The sequence below is a fragment of the Leptonotus elevatus genome, chromosome 4, assembly GCF_054856555.1.
Source record: "Leptonotus elevatus isolate MCC_2025b chromosome 4, RoL_Lele_1.0, whole genome shotgun sequence".
Classification (NCBI taxonomy): Eukaryota; Metazoa; Chordata; class Actinopteri; order Syngnathiformes; family Syngnathidae; genus Leptonotus; species Leptonotus elevatus.
In genome coordinates this window covers 9,111,083-9,130,502 of record NC_141242.1, presented here as the reverse complement: position 1 = coordinate 9,130,502, position 19,420 = coordinate 9,111,083, and the positions used below count along the sequence as shown (strand labels likewise).

Here is a 19,420-nt window from a genome sequence, read left to right as displayed (position 1 = left end):
TTCGGTCAAGTTGTGACTCTCCCAAAAAGGCCATTCATTTGTGCCAAGATGGCCTCTTGTGCCCCAAACAATTCAATAAAACATAGCATTATTATCGTTCTCTGTGTCCTTACCTCTTACAATGTATACATTGGGGTCAAACTGTAAAATCTGTGCTCTTAATAGGAGACACCGTTTGCCAAGGCCTCACTTTAACCTGCAACAGGTATCTTAAAAAGCCAAGGCAAAAAAAACGTAGGAAAAGGATCCGGGTATTGAAATGGCCAGCCTGCAGTCCACTTCTTTCACTTATAAAGCACATTTGGCGCTTCATAAAGGGGAAGGTGCAACAAAGAAAGCCTAAGACAGTTGAACAGTTAGAGAGACGCGTGTTATAGGCGTATTTTACTCTGGAAGGTAGAGTGTCAAGTTACATCACTCTATCCTAAACAACAGCGTTTTCAGAGGACGCTCTTTCAAAATAAGATTTGTTTTATATTACAATACCACTAAAATGAAAAGTTTCAGTGATTGTTTCAGCACGGGTATGTAATACAAGCGATATTTCGCGGTTACATTAGCATTTTTGTGTGATGGTGCTTTGCTTTGAGAATTTCCCCTCCATTAATATAGCTTTGGATTTACAACAATTAAGTCCATTTCCGTTTTCTTCTTCCTGCTGACGTGAAAACGTAGTGTGAAAGTAGTGCTGTTTTGAAGTCGTACGAGTTTGGAGGACGGAGGTGTCGTGAAAGGTGTTGTTCAGCATCAAACGAGTTAGAGCGACTTGTAACAAGAAGTCTCTTTAAAACAATTTCCTGCAGGTTAACTTCTTATTGCTATAACTTGTTTGTCGCCGGAATGGAAGCGACCGAGGCACGAGCGCACCGGGAACAACCGGGTGGCCGGTAGTAGAGCGCGCATTCGCCGGGACAGAAGCACCGGCGACGGACCGGGACCCAGAGACGGCAGTGTCCTTTCCGCCAGGAGGACTACCAGCAGCAAAGCCGATGAATAACCCCGGGGGGGCCGCCAGCTGAGTGCCACGATGATAACCATGTTTTTCCCGGTGAAGAAACTGCGGAGGAACAGCATTTGTGTTCTGTTCGGGGCCATTCTGCTGGTTGCAGCGGTGGCCGTCTACCACGAGATAGTCGCGGCCACAGCATGGAGAGAAGGCTCTGGTAAATTTCACATGCACCTTCCAGAAAGGTTGACATCCAATTTTACTTTTGAAGTTTTGAAGGTAGGAAAATAATTAGATTAAAAAAAAAAAACGCACACATATAACAACTCCGCATTAAACTATAATGTCTTGGGGGTCAAAAGTGACCCACTACATTACCATCTTTAACTGTAGAAAAAATACCTTAAACGATGTTTTCCCAACTTTAAATTGTATGACTTTTCCTAAATCGACCCCATCATTAGAAAAAGTGATAGGTCTACATTCAACCATCCAATCTTTACTTTGTAAAAGGAAAGTGTTAAGACAGTATTTTTGTATCAGGCTATATAACAACAAACTACATGATAAAAAGTAAATTAAATATATGAAAATTAATTACAAACTCGATTCCCCAAAAAGTTGGGACACGATACAAATTGTAAATAAAAACTTGCCAAATGTATATATTTTATTCAGAATAGAACAGGTCAAAAGTTTAAAGTGCGAAAATGTATCATTTTAAGGGAAAACGATGTTGTTTTTAAATTCCATGGTGTCAAGAAATCTCAAAAAATTTGGGAAAAGGCCATTTTCACCACCTCTTCTTCTTATAACAGTCTGCAAACGTCTGGGGATGGAGGAGACACGTTTCTCAAGTTTAGAAATAGGAATGCTGTCCCATTCCAGTCTCTCTAACTGTTCAACTGTTTTGGGCTTTCTTTGTGGCACCTTCCCCTTTATGATGCGCTCCAGAAGTGAAATAAGTGGACCGCGGGCTGGACATTTCAATACCCGGATTTGTTGTAATTGGCGCTGCATGTGGTCTGGCATTATCGTGTTGAGAAATGCAAGATCTTCTCTGAAAGTGACGATGCCCGGATGGGAGCATATGTCGCGCTCCAATCTGAATATACCTTTCTGCATTGACGATGCCTTTCCAGATGTGGAAGCTGCCCATGCCACGCGCGCTCATGCAACCCTATACCGTCACAGACGCAGTGCTGATAACAACTTGGGTTGTCCTTGTCCTCTTTAGTCAGTGTGATATAGCGCCCCAGTTTTCCACAAAGAACTTGGAATCGTGATTGGTCTGAACACAAAACAGGTTTCCACTTTGCCACGCTCCGTTTCTTCTTGGTCTGCTTTAGAAATGGCTTCTTCTTTGCACTGTGGAGTTTCATCTGGCAACGGCGGCTGGCGCGGTGGATTGTGTTCACCCACAATGTTTTCTGGAAGTATTGCTGAGCCCTTTCTGTGATTTCCCTTACAGTAAGCATTCCTGTTTGCGGTGCAGTGCCATTTAAGGGCCTGAAGATCATGGGCAATCCAGTTTGACCCTTGCACACAGAGATTGTTCCAGATTCTCTGAATCTTTGGATGACGTTATGCACTGTAGATGATGATTACAATTTTTCGCTGGTAAACACCTTTCTGATATTTCTCCATCTTTCTGCGCTACATTGGAGGAATTGGCGATTCTCGACCCGTCTTCGCTTCCGAGAGACACTGCCACTCCGAGAAGCACTTTTTATGCTTCAATCAAGTTGCCAATGGACCTCATGAGTGGTAGCGGGTTTTCAGGTGCAATTGACTTTTCCAGCCTCTTGTTGCTACCTGTCTCAACTTTTTTGAGATTTGTTGGCACCATGACATTTACAATCAACATATTTTCCCCTTAAAATGATAACATTTTCTCAGTTTAAACTTTTGATCTGTCATCTATGTTTTATTCTCAACAAAATATTGCATTCCGTTTTTATTCACAATTTGTATAGTGTCCCAACTTTTTGGGAATTGTGTTTATAAATCGAGGTGAGTTGATAACCGGTTGTGATGCAGACATGTTAACCACTACTTGAACAAAATCGCAGTAGGATAAAAAATAAAGAGGGAAAACAATGTTAAATAAAAAGAAATAATAATAATTTAATTGTCATTTACTTCTCATAAAAACACTAAAATAATTTTTCCAATGAGGGGTGAAAAATCAATTAAAATTGGCAAAAAAAAGTTATTCTTTTGCATGCGTGAAAAAAATCGGGACGTTTTATTTTGGGGCCATTTATTTTAGCCCTATTTGGAATAAAATACAAAAAAACAAAACAAAATAAAATGTACGTCAGTAACAGCAACTCTGGCATAAATCTGCTCACCGTTGTGCGTAATCCAATAAAATGTGTTTAAATATTAACTGATTTGTTAAGCACCGCAGACAATCTCTTTCAGCCTTTGATTTATTTTATTATTTTTTTCTACGCTCAAGTTGGCTGAATGATTGCAGGTTAACGCAGGTGAAACAAGAGCGCATGTTCTTTGGAAATAAACAGACCAACCGTGAGAGAGTTGCTGTCCGGGGATCTTTTGTGGGGGGCTGGGGCAGGTCAGGAGTTCATGTCACTGTTTTACTCCTCACATCAGAGGGTGGGAAGCGTCTCATGTCGGCTAACCGCACTTCCTGCCGTCCTCTTTACCTTTATTTGCACCGCGTGGGTTTTAACAGCAGGGCGCCAGGGATGCAGATGAGACCAGTGTGGAAACGACAACGCATGACTCATACACTCGACCGCTCGCTCCGTTTGAACAAAGCCTGGCATGTAAACACACGCTAAGAGCTGCAATGCGAGGCAGGGGTCGCCTCACTATTCATTCCTCACCTTTACATAGGAACGACTGACGCTTGATGCTTGCTAGTCGCAATGGAGGGGAAAATGCTAAAATGTCAGTGTGGAATTCATGGGACTTTAATGCTAATTTTTTTACACATTTTTAAAGGGGAATTCTGTTGGATTGCATCTGAAGGTCAGTGGTTAACATTGTTGGAGATACGGAACCCTGCAAGTTTCATACGCGCATTCACCAAACTTGAGCTGTCACTAATTAAATTTTTTAGAATCGATTATCCTATCACTTAATCCATTAGATCAAAGTTACAGTAAAACTAAAACAAATGCCAAAACTAAGAGCATGATTAATAATGAAAGAAAACTAATAACGATTTATAATAACAACTCAAGTAATAATACAAATGAATGAATTCACATTTCCTAATCTTTGATGGCACAATTCAAGTAAATGTCTAAAAATGCGTTCACTTTAAAGCTACTGAACATGTATATTCAATTTCGAATGGCTACTGCCGCCTATTGACGAAAAATTAAACTGCACTTCTTCACATACACAACGCGCAAATGACGTCACATCCGGGAAATTCAAACCCAAATCCATTGTGAATACCATTGGCCAGAGCCTTGCAGAAGTAACCATTGTGAACAGCTAAGGTGCTAATCTATTAATTAGAAAATGTTTGAGTCATAAATGATCAATTCATTTTTTGGGGGGCAAATGAATAATTCCGTACATTTAAAAGTAATCATTCATACTAACAACCTTTTTGTTGAGACTCATGCAAATGAGACAATATTCACCCACATTGTGGGGCGCAGACACATCATCCGAATACCGTCGAGTCAGTTTTCCATTTTATTTCGTCTTTCATGCAAACACTTGCCGTTGTGGTTTCCTCTGATGCCGCAATCAGGACCGCAACATCATGTTCGTCACGAAGAGGTCGCAGAGACACGGCTGCGAACCCGTACGCTTTGTCTTTGAACAAAGCTACTGCTACTTGTTTCCTTTTCTTTTTTTCGCCCCTCTTGCAGGTCACATGAACGCTTTTAGGGAAAAGCAAAGCAGTTAATAAATGTCCCTTGAGGTGAAATGGCTGTGAGTGGTTGGAGGCGGGGACGCTGTGAACCGTGGAAGAAAAGAAAACAGAAATCTACTTGGCAATCTTATTTTGATGTTGACATTGAAATTCGTTTTGACACCGAGTTGCAAATGTTTGACTAAGTCAACAATTGCGTGCAAAAGTCTTAAGTTTCGGGTGAGTTCAAACACAGTAGGGTTATATGAGAAGGGGAATTGTTTTTTTCTTTTTTTTAAAGAAGGATCATCATCTGTCGTCTGTATTTGTTTGCTATTGCGACAACCACAATATGTAACCAACTATAATTACAATTTGAAAACGGGATCCAATGTATTTTTTTATTTTATTCCTAATGTTAACCAAACACCACCAACACCTTGAAGCCATTATTTGCACCAACCGGTCATTCAGGAATAATGGTGACTGATTGATTGCTTGAAGTCATTAGCAACGTTCAGTCTGTGCTGGGCGTCGTGTGGACGAAAGAAGATGGAGATAAAAATACTCTTAACCGCCACCCTAGAATTACGCGACACCAAAGTTAGCGCTGCCTTTGGGTTTGGGTGTCTCCGCCCCTGAGATAATGACAGCCTTTATTTTATGAAGCTCTGGAAGCTCCGAACCCTTGCTTCACGCCTCAGGTCGTCAAAAACACAAACACGGCAAAATGCTGTCATTTGAAAGATGACGGAAGTGTGATTTATTTATTTTTGCCAAGTTGCTTATCATCTTAATGAAGTGAGAGGTATGTGCAATGAATTCACACACGGGCGTTATGTGACGCAAGAGCACAAAAGCAGTGGCATCATAGAGTAGCATTAAGAGTGGATAACTGATGTAAGATCGATTGAGGGAGGGGAAGCCTAGCGAGGAGAAGTGAAGGAAATCATCTTGTATGAAGCTGGTGACAAGCGCAACATCAGAATTGAAGCCCTCGTACTTTTTTTTTTTTCCATCTGGTGTTTTGTGGCCAAACTGGAAAGTTTAGAGTGAGGTTAGTCCTAGCTATGGCAGGAACTGGCTCCATATACAATTACTTCCTCATGATGTTTAAATTTAAACATGTTGCTTGTTTGAAGAGCTAGTTTGATTTTTTGGGGGTATTATTTAAGAATCTAAAAGCATACAAGTTACATTTTTAACTCATTCACTGCCATTGACAGCTATAGACGTAAAAAATTCCTTTGAACAATTTCTATTAGATGAATTTTTTTTTTCCATTTTTGTTAACAAGAGTATGAAAACCCAGATTTGTTTTTGTACATTTAGAACAGATATAAAATGTGTGATTAATCGTGAGTTAACAAGTGAAGTCATGCAATTAATTACGTTTACAAATGGTAATCGCCTGATGCCCCCAATTTTTAATAATCTTTTCTTTAAAAAAAATAATTTATTTATATATATATATATATTATTTTTTTAACAGAAAATATTATTAATATATATATATATATATATATATGTTTTAATTTTTAATCGTAATTAATCGCATGACTTCACTAGTTAACTCACCATTTATTGTGGTTGGGAGTTGAGTCTCTTCACTTATGACAAAAACACAGCCGATTTTCTGGTGCATATTTTGTTTTTGTATCGCTATTGTCAATGTAGCCACATATTCCATTCGCATGTATTGCTTATGATGTCCATTTCCTGTTCTATGGTGGCCATTACATTTTTATTCCATTCAAAAATGTACCCTGTAGTCTATTTTTAGCCATTTTTCGCAACCCTTTTGGACTTCTTTTACTGGTTTCTGCAGGTTCCATTCCATATGACGGCAGTGGCTGGAGGAGCTCCATTTTTGACCAAAGGGTAAACCCAGTGTGTGTGTGTGTGCGTGCGTGCGTGTGCGTTGCGCAGTTACGTTAATGATGTGTATTTTCCAGGTTGGAGCGGGCCGTCCACTGGGGGATTCCGGATTTTTGCCGCAAGCCTGGAAACCACAGGTGCGCATGTGTATGTACATGACATTATTGTGTGCGCGTGTGGATCCCGCTCTAATTTTGATTACATATTTTTGACTTAGTTTGCATTGTTGTTCACGACACGTAACGAAATAAATATTTAGTTAAATATGGTAATCATTTCTATCCATCCTATATATTATATGTCTGTATCCCGTCTATCTATCTAATTAGCTTGTTACTGAGAATAAAGGGTACGGATGGATGGGTGGATGGATCTTTTTTTTTTTTTGTCTTGTTAGTTAAGTAGACACAGTACGTATTTTTGTCTGTCTGTCAATCTGTCTAGTTAGCTTGCTAGTTATGTGTCTCTCAGCCTACTTGTCCAGTGAGCATGTTGTGTATCTGCATTTTGATCACTAATCATATGACATAAGTCACGCCGCACCATACAGGAATGATAGGAAATACCGTTTTTAGATTTTGCTCCGAACACAACTCTAATACACGTTGTGTAAAGTGTCAGTAATTCCAGCCACACAAATAAGGAAATAACTTTTGTTAATAGATAGCAGCAGACTATTTCAGCAGAATTGCTTACAATTATTTTGTGTCACGCAACCACTGTGCCTGTGTAGTCGTGCTACCATTTGTGTAACTGCGACCACGACATGGGAGGAGGCTCGTTCTGTTGCTTTGTTCTCGCCCGCTTATACGCACGGTGTATGCACAGTACCTACACATTCAGGATACACGTGCAGCTCAAATAACGCGGCCTCTTTAGCAGCTGTCACAGAGGTTTTATGTCGACCTTCTCATCTTTTATTAGTGAAGCTGATTTCTTCTCACTTAAATAATAAATGTCTCCTATATTTGACACACCACTAAGAAGATTGTTACCCCTTAAATGCACGATTTATCAATCCCTCTTACACTTGACCATTACCATGACCATTTGACCACCATGAGCGGGGTAAAAAAAAAAAAAGACCCCAACTAGACTGAATGCATTTTATGCTGTAAACTTTTAAGTGTGAGTTGTTGTTTGTCTATTTGTGCCCTGGGATTAGTTGATGACCAGTTCAGCGCGTACCCCCGCCTCTCGCCCTATGACAGCTGAGACAGCTGTTTTTTGTGTGTAATTGTGTAAGTGCAATTGACTTTTCCAGCCTCTTTATTAAGGGGTGGGAATCTTTGAATGTCTCACGATTCGATTGAATTTCGATTTTTGGGCCTGCGATTCGATTCAAAAACGATTTTCGATTGAGAACGATTTTTGATTCAAAATTATTTGATTGACAATGATTTTTGCTTCAATCTATAGATGTGCAAGGAATTGTAATGATCTACTCCAGTCTGACTCGCTAATGCTAATTAGCGCGCGACTCACGGCACTTTTATCACTCAAAAGATCGGCTCCACACTGCAAAAAAACAACTTTTATTGGAATAACTTGATCCGGACTTTTTCCTTCTACTCTCTAATGTGGCTACAACTTAACAGTGTATTAGACCGCGTGGAACCACACTGCCCCTAAGTGGCCAAATCTGGTACAACATGAACAGTGCTCCAAATAAAAGGCACACACAGACAAAGGCAAGACAGTATAAAATAATTTAAATAAAATCAATTTTGGGACATTTAAAATCGATTCTGGATCGTACTAAATGAGAATCAATTTTTTGCCACACCCCTACTCTTATTGCTACCTGTCCCAATTTTTTGGGGGGGATTTGTTGGCACCATAACATTTACAATCAACATATTTTTCCCTTAAAATTATAAATGTTCTCAGTTTAAACTTTTGACCTGTCATCTATGTTCTATTCTGAACAAAATATAGAAATTTGGCACTTCCACATAATAGCATTCAACTTTTTGGGAATTGTGTTTGTAATTAAAAGCATGTTTAGCACAGTATACCAAAATCAAATGTCACCGTTTCCGTAGTGTAGGCCTACCACAGATTGTGCAGATAAGATAGTTTGACGTGTGTGTGGGTCCTTGACAGCATAGAGGTTGCTAAGTCTGCAAAAAAATGATCTGCGGTAACCTGCGGACGTTTGTGCGCTTCTGTTTTGCTGAGGTAGGTTAGATGTTTACTTGATGACTGACACTCTTTCGCCTCTCAGTATATGGGCCAGGCCAATTTGCATGTGTTTGAGGACTGGTGCGGCAGCTCCACAGACACGTTACGGCGCAACCTGCACTACCCGCTGCACCCTCATGTGAGTGCTAGTCTGCATGCAATACACTCGATTATGCAGTCATCATTATCAGTGCTCCACAGCACACTTATTGTCAACATTGTGTGACTTTTGACGAACACATGCTAACAGTTGTTTGCAGTCTTGGTACATTCCACATCCGCATGCTAGATCCTCATTTCCCATGACCTGAGATCCTGACTGGCTTTCCGCTCTTGCCTCTTTCTTCCAGTCCAGGACTACAGTGCGCAAGCTGGCCGTTTCGCCCCAGTGGACCAACTACGGGCTCCGGATCTTCGGTTATTTACATCCTTACACTGACGGTACAACACCTTGGCTTTGTCCCGTCATGAATCGTATCTATCGTCCTGTCGTGAATTGGCAGCATCTTTTTTTCTTTGCCATTCTCAGGAGAGTTTGTGTTTGCCCTGAGCTCTCACGATAACTCGGAATTCTGGCTCAGCACAGACGACTCTCCCGCCCATCTGCAGTTACTCGCATGGGTTGGAAAGGTACAAACCTCTGCTGTGTTCATTGGACAGGGGGGGGGGAAAGGAGTGGTTCTAGGCCCGCGTGTGTTTTGATCATTTCCTGTCTTTCTAGACCAGATCAGAGTGGACAGCCCCAGGCGAGTTCGAGAAGTATGCCAGTCAGATCTCCAAAGCAACTCAGTGAGTCCATTTTAGTGAGGGTGCACGCTTGGCGTGGCCAGTAAGCAACTCTTAACTCATTCACTGCTATAGACGTCAAAAATTCATGTGAACTATTTCTATTAGTTAAAAAAAAAATCATTTCATTAAATTTTTTTATGAAGACCTATATTTTTTTTATTGCACATTTATTACAAATATAAAATTATCATGCGATTAATTACGATTAAACGGCCCTTATTTTAATAATATATTTTTTTAATTAGGCCTGTCTGGCGATAATTTTTTTCTATTGTAATTAATCACATGACTTCACTTGTTAACTAACGATTAATCACAAATTTTATATCTGTTCTAAATTTACAATATTTTTTTCGAGGTTTTCATACTCTTGTTAGCAAAAGTGGGAAAAAAAAGTAAAACTAATAGAAATAGTTCAAATGAACTTTTGACGTCTGTAGCCGTCAATGGCAGTGAATGAGTTAAATAAAACAAACCTCTTTTGGTTTGGTAAATCAGGTTGACTATTCCTACTTGGACGTATATTCATGACATTTGGGGCTTATCTGGATATTTTATGATATACAGTACATTACTCATTAGTGCCTTTCTGGTATTTCAGCAAGCTGACGTCATTTGTCAACGCTCACACACATGCTAGCTAATTTCTTGGGCAAATATTTTCAGCCTTCTCGGAATCTAAACATATAGATCTGTAATCTATATATAATGGAATATGATCAAAACGCTCACTATGAGTCAACTTTTCTAGACCCTTGTTGCTCGTATCGCGGAATGTTTAGTCATGCGTGCGTGCGGTTGACTGGAACCTCCTGGGGGATTTTCTTGGTTACACATATAAAGACGCTCGGGTTGCATCATTTGCAGCACTGGCCGCTGTTAGCCCACAACGTTGCAACTGCCTCAACGTCGCGACTTTGTGGGGTGTCTTCATTGAAGCACCCTTAATAGGACGTATTAGGATATGATGAGACAAACACGGGAAATATGAGCAATTTAGAGTGGGGGAAATAATGATTTGATTTTCTGCTGAGTTTGTTTGCTCACTTTTGAAGAGGAATTAACAGTCTTAATATTTATTTATTTATTGTTATGTTTATCAGTCAAATATTCATTAAAACATGTTAAAGCTGTAAAATTGTATCTTTTTTTTTTTTTTTGAGTGAGGGAAATATTTGACACCCAACAAAATTGTTTGCGTGTAGCTCAGAAAGGATTGTGGCTTGGAAACTCTATAAATCTTTCAAGCATTTTGGAAACAGGCTTCAGCTCCTCCCACTGTTTTTCTATTGCCTTGCAGTTGAGAAACTGACCTATTAAGCCACGCCTTTTTGATACAGATAATGATATTCCTGTCTATTACTATTATCACTACATAACCGACTGGAGACTTCTCCTTTCTTTGACCAAACCTAGGATAAAATATAATTTACTTCCCTACTTCGCTCTGTTTCACATACACAGCACCTCAAACACGTAATCGAATACAGTCGTGGATTTGAAGGATTGACATTTGCATGTTCCTGCTAAAATGAACGTCAACGTTGCTGTATCTACTTCTGCTTTACAGACTTTCTACTCATAGGAGGTACTTTTTCGAGCTGATCCACAAGCAGAATGACAGAGGCACTGACCATGTGGAAGTGGCTGTAAGTACCTCATATTATATATAGCCCCCCCCCCCCCCCCCCCCCAAAAAAAAATCACAACCTCTTTTCCATGTTAGCATTCAAGTGGACACTACAACTAAATTGCCGGTGTTTATTTTGGAATAGTGGAAGCTGTTTGATGACGACTTGAGGTTTATGATCATTGACTCCAACTACATCTCCCTCTTTGTTAGTAAGTATCTGCACATTGTGGTAATACAGTGTTTCAGAAAGAGATACAAAAAAAAAAAAAAGAAAGTGGATTGGTGAGTTTATGCTAGCTGGGGAAAGTGAATTTGTGAACAGCAAACGACAAATTGTTGAACTGCACAATAGTAATCGTCTCCCATTCTACAAGCTTATTCTTTAACGCCCGGTGGCTTTTTTCCCCCGCAGATGAGTCGGCACTGCTAATGAGCGACGTTGCGCACATACCACAAACGGTCGCGAGCCACCAACGTGGCACTCCACGGAAGCACAGCGCCACCACTCCAGACCTCCTAAAAGAAGACCCACGAGATGCTTTCTATCAAGGTTCTAGGCGCTGTCCAAAAGTGTTTGTTTTTTTTCCCTTTAATCCTCCCTGACATCCGTGCGCCGCGTTTGTCACCAGTGCCTTTGATAGACGGCAGTTTCCTGCAAGGCGTTCTGCCCAACTGCTCGTACAAGCCCAGCTACACCATCAAAGACTTTCCCATCACTCGATACCAAGGAATTCAGTTTGTATGTGTTATTCTTATGCCCATTGTGAAAAAAAATCCAGTATGAGTTGCTTTTAAAAATTCTGCCTTTGTATAGACAAGTAGTCTTGATTGAGATATTCATTTATCATCATTTAAAATGGCCGTGGTCGCAGGGGTGTAGAACTGGACTGCATCTTGTAAGGTTGTAGTTTCAGCATTTCTTTCTACCTTATTAACAGGTACATCCCAATAAATGTGTTTTGTCATATAGGGATAGACCGATTATTGGCGCCGATATTCAGCATTTTAACGAATATCAGCATCGGCCATTTTGAAGAATCATCATTTAAAAACGTGTTCAGGGAAATAAAATTTAAAAAAAATCAGGGAAGTAAGTTTTCATAGATGATTGTCACCCTGGGAACTCGGCACCTTCTGTCTTTGTTTGAAATTAAAACTAGACAAGTACAATTTTAATCATTCAGATATTTTGACATTTAAAAAAACTTTATTTACTTTAGCAAACAATAGGGAGCTATTTACTCAAGTTTTTATTTAACTTTTGAAGACATGCTACAGCCCTTGGAAGATTCCTGAACTTTTTGTTAAATTTGTAAACCAAAGATGTCTATTGATTAAGATATTTTTTTAACTCCAATATTTTACAAACTCTAAACGTTGTTCAATAAATATATGCTTACATTTTTTTTTTTATTATAGCTGGAGTTTGTATATTTTTTTTCCATTTTTGATGCCAATATTTTCCCCTTTAGTGAAAATGAATATCAGCTCCAAATATCGGTTATTGGCGTCCTTGACTACTAATAATCGGTATCGGTCCTGAGAAAAAAAACATCGGTCTGTCTCTAATATCATAGAAAAGTTCATTTATTTTAGTAATAAAGTCAATATGTTTAGAGTTATTTAACACATTGGGAAATACTACAGATGGCCAATTCCTACCGGATTTTGATATTAAAAATCATGCTGATTGTTTCATGAGGTGGTGAAATTGTTTTTCAGCTGCAAGTATTTCACTCTGTTTGTAGTGAAAGTACATAAACATCAGAATGTCACTTTTTGAATTGAACTACTGGACTATCAAAATCAGGATCATCTTTATTGGTCAAGTAATAAATAATTGCTGGCAACAAATTTATTGTGTATTTAAACAAGACATTTGTTGCTACTCGTTGCTAACATTCACATAAAATGAGCACGATAACTAATTATACATGTAGGACATAAACTGTACAAAAATAGGCAGTACCGAATGTTTTAAAACAATATAGTGTACTTTAGTGTTACCCCTTCACATGGCACTGTTGTGGTTACTGACTGCATGACTCTTTAAACTGACTCCTCAGGTCCACATGTCCTACGTATATCCCAACGACTACACTCGACTGACACACATGGAAGGAGAGAATAGCTGCTTTTACCCAGAGAACCCCAACTACATGAAGAGGTGCGTAAATATATATTTTCCTCTAGAGACTGAAATCGCTTGGCTTTGACATTTAGTTTTTATTTCCGTCTGGATCGGATATAAAACTAAGAAGATTATTAGAGCACCGGTTTTCAGTTGGGCTAAAGTATTGGAACAGGTAAATAGATTTAGATGAAAAAGTCTGAATTGAATGAATTATTGTACTCATTATAATTGGTTCATTATCTTGTTTTTCATTCGTAGACAAATCTCTGGGTTAAAAATAGGAGTACACACTGAAACTAGTCTTCTTCATAGGCAAACCCCAAAACAGAAACTGAGTAGAAACACTTGGCGCAATTTATTGTTTGTAAGACACACCTTTCTGTCAGTCACATGTTCCAATATCATTTTGCTCATATGAAAAATGGCCGGTTTAAAACACAAACATACTCTGCCTGGAAATAAAAGCTAAAATGTTGATCTTTTGATGTGTTTTAAGTCCACTGCAAAATAAAGGATTAATAAAGACTTCATTTGCTTTAGTGGAGATACGGAAGTGGACGTGTTTACTGTAACATTACATCTAAACCTGCAACTTCTTCCAGGTTTGGCTTTTCTCGATACATGAGACTGGATCGACCTGATGGGTTGGAAAAGAGAAACGCAGCCAGTGGTATTTTTTGCTTTTAAAAAACTATATTTAACATAATTTTTTCTTTCTTTTTGTCAATTTCTCATTTTCTTGTTTTTCTATTTTCCTTTTCTAATTGTTCCTCCTCTTTTTGTTCTTTGTTCATGTTCATCTCTTTAAGATTATAATTCCATTTCTCAACTTCTCTCTCTCTCTTCTCCTTATGTCAGACTACAGCTTCCAGAAGAGAAAGTTAGCCCTGGGGGAGGACGACGAGCCTGGCAGGGACATGTTTCCCGGCCACATGGAGGCCAAAGCAGCCCTAAAGCGGGATCTTCTCCCCGACTATGGGGATGATTACGACGACTACTCACTGAAACGGAGGCGCAAACTCTTTTTCATGGTGTTGCATGACGCAAACGACACTTTGAAAAAGTCCGCTTACGGCAGTCGTCATAAAGCTGAGATGGGTAGAGGAGTAACTCGGCAGAAGAAAGTAGCTGAGATTGATCACTCGGTGGTCACGCAAAGCTCCAAGCAGCAGAAGCGATCGGCGGTAAAACCGGAGGGGGCTGTTAAAATAGCAGCGGACGTGAAACCAAAGGGAAGGCAAAAATCTGCAAAAGGGCCAAATCTTAAATCTGTGGAAAAAATACAACTCAAGCACCCCTTAACCAAAACGAAGCATGCTCCAAAGGACATCAACTCCGTACGGACAAATGTTAAAAGAAACAAAACCTACCTCCAGACAGATCAGAAGTCTCTCCAGCCTGTCAACACTTATGCTCCTCCCACTGAGGTTCCCAACAGGCAGGAGAGTAGGACAGATAGCAGAGACATCGACTCTGACACTTTCTGGGAACCGGAGGAAGACGAGGACCTCAGCCCGGCGCCCGTGTTTGACGCGGAGGTGGACTGGAGTCAGACCTTCCAGGTCCATCACGTGGACCTGCAGGACATGCGCTCCGATTGGATCGACCTGCTCTGCAACATCTCGGGGAACCTGCTGCTGCACTCCAGCGACGCGCTTGCAGTCGCCAAAGCTTTCGTGGCTCAACTCAACAAAAAGCATGGAAAGTGAGTGTGTCCTTGCTCGCATAAATAATACCTTTGTTGTGTCTGACGTGTTTGTGGGTGTGTGCAGCCCCTTCACGCTGGTTCGCGTGATTAATGTGGAAAAACATTTGGACGGCGCCCGGGGCAGCCGCTACCTCCTTGAGCTGGAGCTGAAAGACACCAGGGGCCAACTGCTGCGCCTTTCGCACTACATCTACGCGCTGATACGCCACCAACGCGCTCGCCGGCGCCGGCAGGACTTCGGGCGGGCCATACCTCAGCTGGTGCTGTGCAACCCGGTCGGCTTCCGATGGAACCCCGTAGCCATGGTCCATTTCATAGTGCCAGGTATGGTCCACTTAGCTTGAGTTGATAGTCAATAAAGTGCAAAAGTGCCGGTTCGTATATTAGAAGGAACGTAAATGTAACGTAAATGAGCCAAGTGATTGGCACTAAGTCCTTATTTTTCATGTCAAATGAATACCTTTTTAAAAAGAATCTTTCCCACTTGCTGTCAACTGAAGATGACATCACCTGAGCCATGATTGGTCGTCACCTACTTCCTCAGCACAGGTGATATCATCTTCAATCGACAGCAAGTGTAAATATTAGTTTTTAAATGTATTCATTTTACATTAAAAATAATGAAGTTATCAAAATAATTCTGGACAAATTATTAACTTTTGCTGCTGAAAATGGCTGAATGAGTCAAGTATCCCTTTTAAGTGATATAACCTGTGTTACTTTCTTTAATAAACTAAATCATTTAACCAGTTACTGCCTCCGTAAAATTAAATTTTGAGTTTTTATCATGTCCTTATTTAACAAGAATTGATGTTCCATAATAAATCAATACCGGATTGAATTGACGTGAATCAAATCGGAATCGAATCGAGGAAATTGGAATCGATACCCAGCCCTAGTATTTATTTTATTAAGCATATTAGTAAGATAAGCAATTTTGCATGTACTGTACATAAAAAAAGCATGTTAAATTGTAATTTAATGAGTTAAAATATAGGTCAATAAAAGAAAAACTATTATTTCCTCTTTTACAAATGACCTGGCCCATCAAGTTCCTCGAATGTTTGATTATCAAAATAAGCTTTTGTACAGTGTTTGCTCTAAGTGAGAAGTGATGCTTGTCTGACTTCCTCAGTGAAAAACCAGGCTCGCTGGGTACAGCTGCTCATCGACGACATGGCTGGCTTGTTCAAGGCGACGGGCGACGCCAACTTTAACCTCATCATCGCTGACTATAACAGCACTGATATGGATGTGAGGGCGGCCCTCAAGAAGTCTTCCCTCCCCAGGTAATGTGATTTCATATCGAAATTCTTTCTGACAACAATGAACTCATTCCCTCCCAGCCATTTTCACTGAAGCAACCCCCTTCGCTCCCGGCTGCTTTACTGGATTTTGAATGAATTTGCAAGGCCCACCAAATATTGTGTTCTATTGCGATTAAAAACATGGAAAAGAAAGATTAGAGTGTCTTCTTTCATCAGGAAAAAGGTGTATATCTTTTCATCATTGTTCACAAATTTGTTTAAAACAGTGGGGGGGGGGGGGCTTTTTTCAACATGGCCCTGGTTAATCTCTTATACCATGCTGGCACCTGCTGGCTGTTTTCGTAATAACTACCATTGCTTCAAACATTCTCTTCAGTTCTGAGGCTGCATCAAAGCCTTTTGTATGCTCTAGCATAAAAACAACGTTAAAAAAAAAAAAGTATAACTATGTCTATGAGAGCATGGTAATATTTATAAAAGAACGTATTTATACGTTTTTTTTTAGCAAATGAGTTAATTGTGGCGCTCTGCATATTTATAATGTAAATGTCATTCTGACAATGTTAATCAAACTGCATTTTAGTGGTGGTTATTATGGCTTTATACTTGGAGTGGCAAGTATTTTTTAGTGGTGCTACTTGATGTGAAAACGACCTAATATTGTGTCCGGTGAGTGTATCCTCACACTATGACTGTCTGTGGGGTTCTTCAGGTACCAGTACATGAAGCTGAGCGGTAACTTTGAGCGCTCTGCCGGTCTCCAAGCAGGCATCGATCTGATAGACGTGAGCGGCCGTACCCGAGCTTTTTCACCAATGAGTCATCTCAGCTTGAATGTTGTTCCTTTCTTATCCTTGCCTCCAGGATGACCACAGCATTGTGTTTCTTTGCGACCTCCACATCTGTTTCCCTCCCTCCATCTTGGATAGCATTCGCAAACACTGCATAGAGGGATTCATGGCCTTTGCGCCCATTCTTATGAGGCTGGACTGCGGGGCAACACCCTTGGACGGCAGAGGTATTAGAGGAAGCATCTGGGGAGAACGCCAGAGAGGTGTTGTGAGTGCAGTGTGGCATCGTACCCTAACAACTATGTTTGTGTTAAAGGTTACTGGGAGGTGAACGGCTTTGGCTTACTGGGTATCTATAAGTCTGATCTGGATGCAGTGGGAGGAATGAACACCAAGGAGTTCACCAACAAGTGGGGAGGGGAAGACTGGGAGCTCCTTGACCGGTTTGTTCAAGTTTACTATGAATGAAGCACAACTGAAACACCATCATAATGAACTCATTCACTGCCATTGACGGCTATAGACGGCAAAAATTAATTTGAACTATTTTTATTAGTTTAACATTTTTGTCCCACTTTTGCTAACAAGAGTATGAAAACCTAGAAAAAAAATTATTGTGAATTTAGAACAGATATAAAATGCGTGATTAATCGTTAGTTAACTAGTGAAGTCATGTGATTAATTACAATTAAAAAAATGTAATCACCTAACGGGCCTAATTTTAAAAAAATATATAAAAAATAAGGGGCGTTTAATCGTAATTCATCACATGATAATTTTATATCTCTTATAAATGTACAATAACAAATTATAGGTTTTTAATAAAAAATGAAATTAAATGTTGTTGTTTTTTAACTAATAGTAATAGTTCACATGAATTTATGACGTTTATAGTCGTCAATGGCAGTGAATGAGTTAAAGCTACTTAAAGGTCATACTAAAGTCAAGGTCATAGTGCATTTGAGTTTAGTCGAATATCCCAAACATTTTCTGAGTAATGTATGAAAAAAATGGAAAACACTTTTGACTGTTTCTCCCCTTGTTGTCTCATTGCTGCAGGATCCTCCAGGCCGGATTAGAGGTGGAGCGGATCCACCTGCGCAACTTCTTCCACCACTACCACTCCAAACGCGGCATGTGGAACCATCGCACGAGGTCCGGACCAAGGTGACCCGGTCAAAACCCACGCGGGGACTGCCCAGAGCACTTTAACAGCCGGAGCCTGCTGCGTTCCCAATTGTCGTGACTACTGATCAGCATAACAGGATGTCACGGCGTGAACGGTCAAGGTTGTCGCCATGGCGATGGTGCTGATAACATCAGAGTTGTTTCCACTGGATGTACTGCTGACTGCAGAAGAGGGTACTAGCCAACCAGCTTCCACTCGCTATGCAAGCATGTAAATGATGATAGTGTACGTCACCAACTGCAGAGTGATGATGCACACTACTGGATGCAACACTCCATGGATAAGTACACACAAGCGTCTTACTCTTAAGTCTTGCACATTAGTCTTAACTGGGAAAAAAAAGTTGTTGTTTTTTTATGTGAAATTGTCTGTTTTTGTCAGCAGATACTGTATATGATGCCATAAATTATGGAAAACTTAACTTATTGTGGCATTTTTAAAATGTGTCTTATTCATAATAATAATACAGTGTCATATTTGTGATGTCATTTGCTCACCAAAGATGATCTGGATGTTAAACACAAGCGGTTTCTATTTTAAAAAACAAACAAACAGAAAAAACTGCACACACAAAAAAAAACTCATTTGTTTTATTATGTATTGTGAAATGTAGCAAGTGGAATTCAGACTTTCATTTCCAGTGGAGGAAAAAGTCATATATTACTGGTATGAGCTGAGCCATGTGTTTTTTTGTTTGTTTGTTTTTTTAAATGTGTTTGCATTTTCTGATTGTTCAGACAAACCAAATCTTGCTTCAGGTAATGTTGAATTATTTCTGCATTCATTTTTGTAAAATCTCTTATTCAATGTTTTTACGATGCATTCAAGGATGTTATTATCGTTATTTTCTAAAGATATACCTTATTAATCGCAATGTCGACTTTTGTACAATGTGAGAGTCTTCTCTCAGGGTCACTTTTTATCCACACTGTCTTGACACATTTTACAATTAAAATTTATCAAAAATAATGTGTTGATTGCCTTCGTTTGGTGTAATTTGATTAACATTGAATTCACACGAAAATCTCAGTCGACATACGATCTGGTGTTAAAATC

General features: G+C 39.7%; 1 protein-coding gene across 2 annotated transcripts; it reads left to right on the top strand.

The window, feature by feature from the left end:
• The first annotated feature begins 696 nt into the window (after positions 1–696).
• On the top strand, positions 697–18,789 carry b4galnt3b (beta-1,4-N-acetyl-galactosaminyl transferase 3b). Of its 2 annotated transcripts, XM_086073473.1 has the most exons (20): positions 697–1,163; positions 6,619–6,671; positions 6,746–6,805; positions 8,896–8,991; positions 9,203–9,293; positions 9,382–9,482; positions 9,574–9,641; positions 11,212–11,290; positions 11,417–11,483; positions 11,687–11,824; positions 11,904–12,013; positions 13,341–13,441; positions 14,011–14,078; positions 14,267–15,113; positions 15,181–15,440; positions 16,252–16,405; positions 17,097–17,169; positions 17,249–17,402; positions 17,492–17,618; positions 18,235–18,789. In XM_086073473.1, exons 1-20 carry the CDS (start codon positions 1,028–1,030, stop codon positions 18,344–18,346), a joined length of 2,895 nt encoding a protein of 964 aa, XP_085929599.1. In that variant the 5' UTR covers positions 697–1,027; the 3' UTR covers positions 18,347–18,789. The 2 variants fall into 2 exon arrangements, 1 of the variants encoding a protein (XP_085929599.1); XR_015094584.1 differs by lacking the exons at positions 17,097–17,169; positions 18,235–18,789 and having other exon boundaries at positions 17,492–17,604.
• The last annotated feature ends 631 nt before the right edge of the window (positions 18,790–19,420 follow it).

What these genes read in the sequence shown, in the direction of transcription:
- b4galnt3b (XM_086073473.1), top strand. Translation starts at nt 1,028, where the DNA reads ATGATAACCATGTTTTTCCCGGTGAAGAAACTGCGGAGGAACAGCATT. An exon ending in CTACATCTCCCTCTTTGTTA is followed by an intron (nt 11,484 to 11,686) that starts GTAAGTATCTGC and finishes TTTCCCCCGCAG; the next exon opens with ATGAGTCGGCACTGCTAATG. An exon ending in ACGAGATGCTTTCTATCAAG is followed by an intron (nt 11,825 to 11,903) that starts GTTCTAGGCGCT and finishes GTTTGTCACCAG; the next exon opens with TGCCTTTGATAGACGGCAGT.